The 1271-nt window shown below is 51.1% G+C and overlaps 1 protein-coding gene across 1 annotated transcript in view; it reads right to left on the reverse strand.

Annotated features, from left to right (window-relative positions):
• Positions 1–1271, reverse strand: part of FAM227A (family with sequence similarity 227 member A) — a 75145-nt gene that overhangs the window by 16186 nt on the left and 57688 nt on the right. The window contains 1 exon segment of the mRNA XM_042781061.1: positions 480–632. Within this exon segment, the coding sequence (XP_042636995.1) occupies positions 480–632 (153 nt within the window).

The raw sequence follows: 1271 nt of genomic DNA on the forward strand, positions 1-1271 counted from the left end.
GCCCCTAGCTACCCTTCAGATCTGGAATTGAACCCACTCCTGTGGCTTCCAGCCAAACAAAAGACAGGTATATGAGCTATATGAGCTGAACATTTACCTGAGGTAGATACACTCCTTGGAAAGAACAATCATGGGAGAACAGAAGGGCAGTATATGCACAGGGAGACAGCTCACGGGGCAGGAGTGCATGGAGGGATGGACACAGGGAAGAGTCAACTATGGGGAGGAAGTGGGAGGAGAGCTGTTGCATTGTGGGAAATTGTAGTCAATGTCATGAGACAGGGTATGTGAGCTGCTGTATGGAAAGTGAATTTGCTCTGAAAACTTTCACCCAAATCACAATTAAAAATTAAAAAAGGAAAGAAAAGAAAGCAAGCTGACTGTGCTTAAGGCAGTGACAGGGCCAGGCAGCCTCTGACTGAAGATGACAGTGATGTGCTACAGCAAATGCTGAAACAAGGCCATTCCCTGAAGCCCACCTTAAGAAGTGCTCTTGCTGCTCCTTCAGGTACTCGTCGAGGTAATTCCACTCGTTCCAGTGGAGCCGGCTCAGCTGACGGAGGTTGTCCTTTCGCTTCTTCATGCTGCTCAGGGCCTGGACGATGATGTCAGCATACGTCAGGGTCGACTCGGTGGTCTTCAGCGTCAAGGAAAACCCCACACTCTCTGACGGTGTCGACCCTTGGCGTTAGTGGAATGTGCTCAGTGGGTGAGGAGAGGGAAGAGAGGGCGAGGGGAGTGGGGGAAATGAGCCGTGTTTCCAGATGATGATGGAAATCTGAGGGGGAATGACACCTTCTGCTCTTTGACCCCAGCCTGCTTGGGAAAGGAAGAGGCTCTCCTCTGTGGCTCACCCCTTCCCCATCTTTATTAAAGCCCTTCTCTCCTTGTGGTGATGGAAGGGCTATTGTCATGTGCCACTAAGTCGATTCTGACTCACAGCAACCCACGTCCCAGAGCAGAGCTGCCCCATGGGGTTTCCTGGGCTGCAGCCTGTACACGGGCAGCTCACCAGGGCTTTCTCCCACGGCGCAGCTGGGTGCGTTGGAACCACCAACCTTTCTGTTAGCAACCAAACGCTTAACGGATTGTGCCACCTTGGCTCCCTAGTGGAAGGGCTAGAAAACACTTTTTTAGGTAAGTCACCTGTATTTCTCTGTGAATAAGAAGGAGATTCAACCTTCCTTTCAGGCCCACAGCCTCTTTCCCCATCTCACGATTATATGCCTGTTTTGGTTCCCTAGTGCCGCTCTGACAAGAATATACCACAA

The sequence above is a fragment of the Orycteropus afer genome, unplaced genomic scaffold (genome assembly GCF_000298275.1).
Source record: "Orycteropus afer afer isolate SDZICR_OR568_19922 unplaced genomic scaffold, OryAfe1.0 scaffold00083, whole genome shotgun sequence".
Lineage (NCBI taxonomy): Eukaryota > Metazoa > Chordata > Mammalia > Tubulidentata > Orycteropodidae > Orycteropus > Orycteropus afer.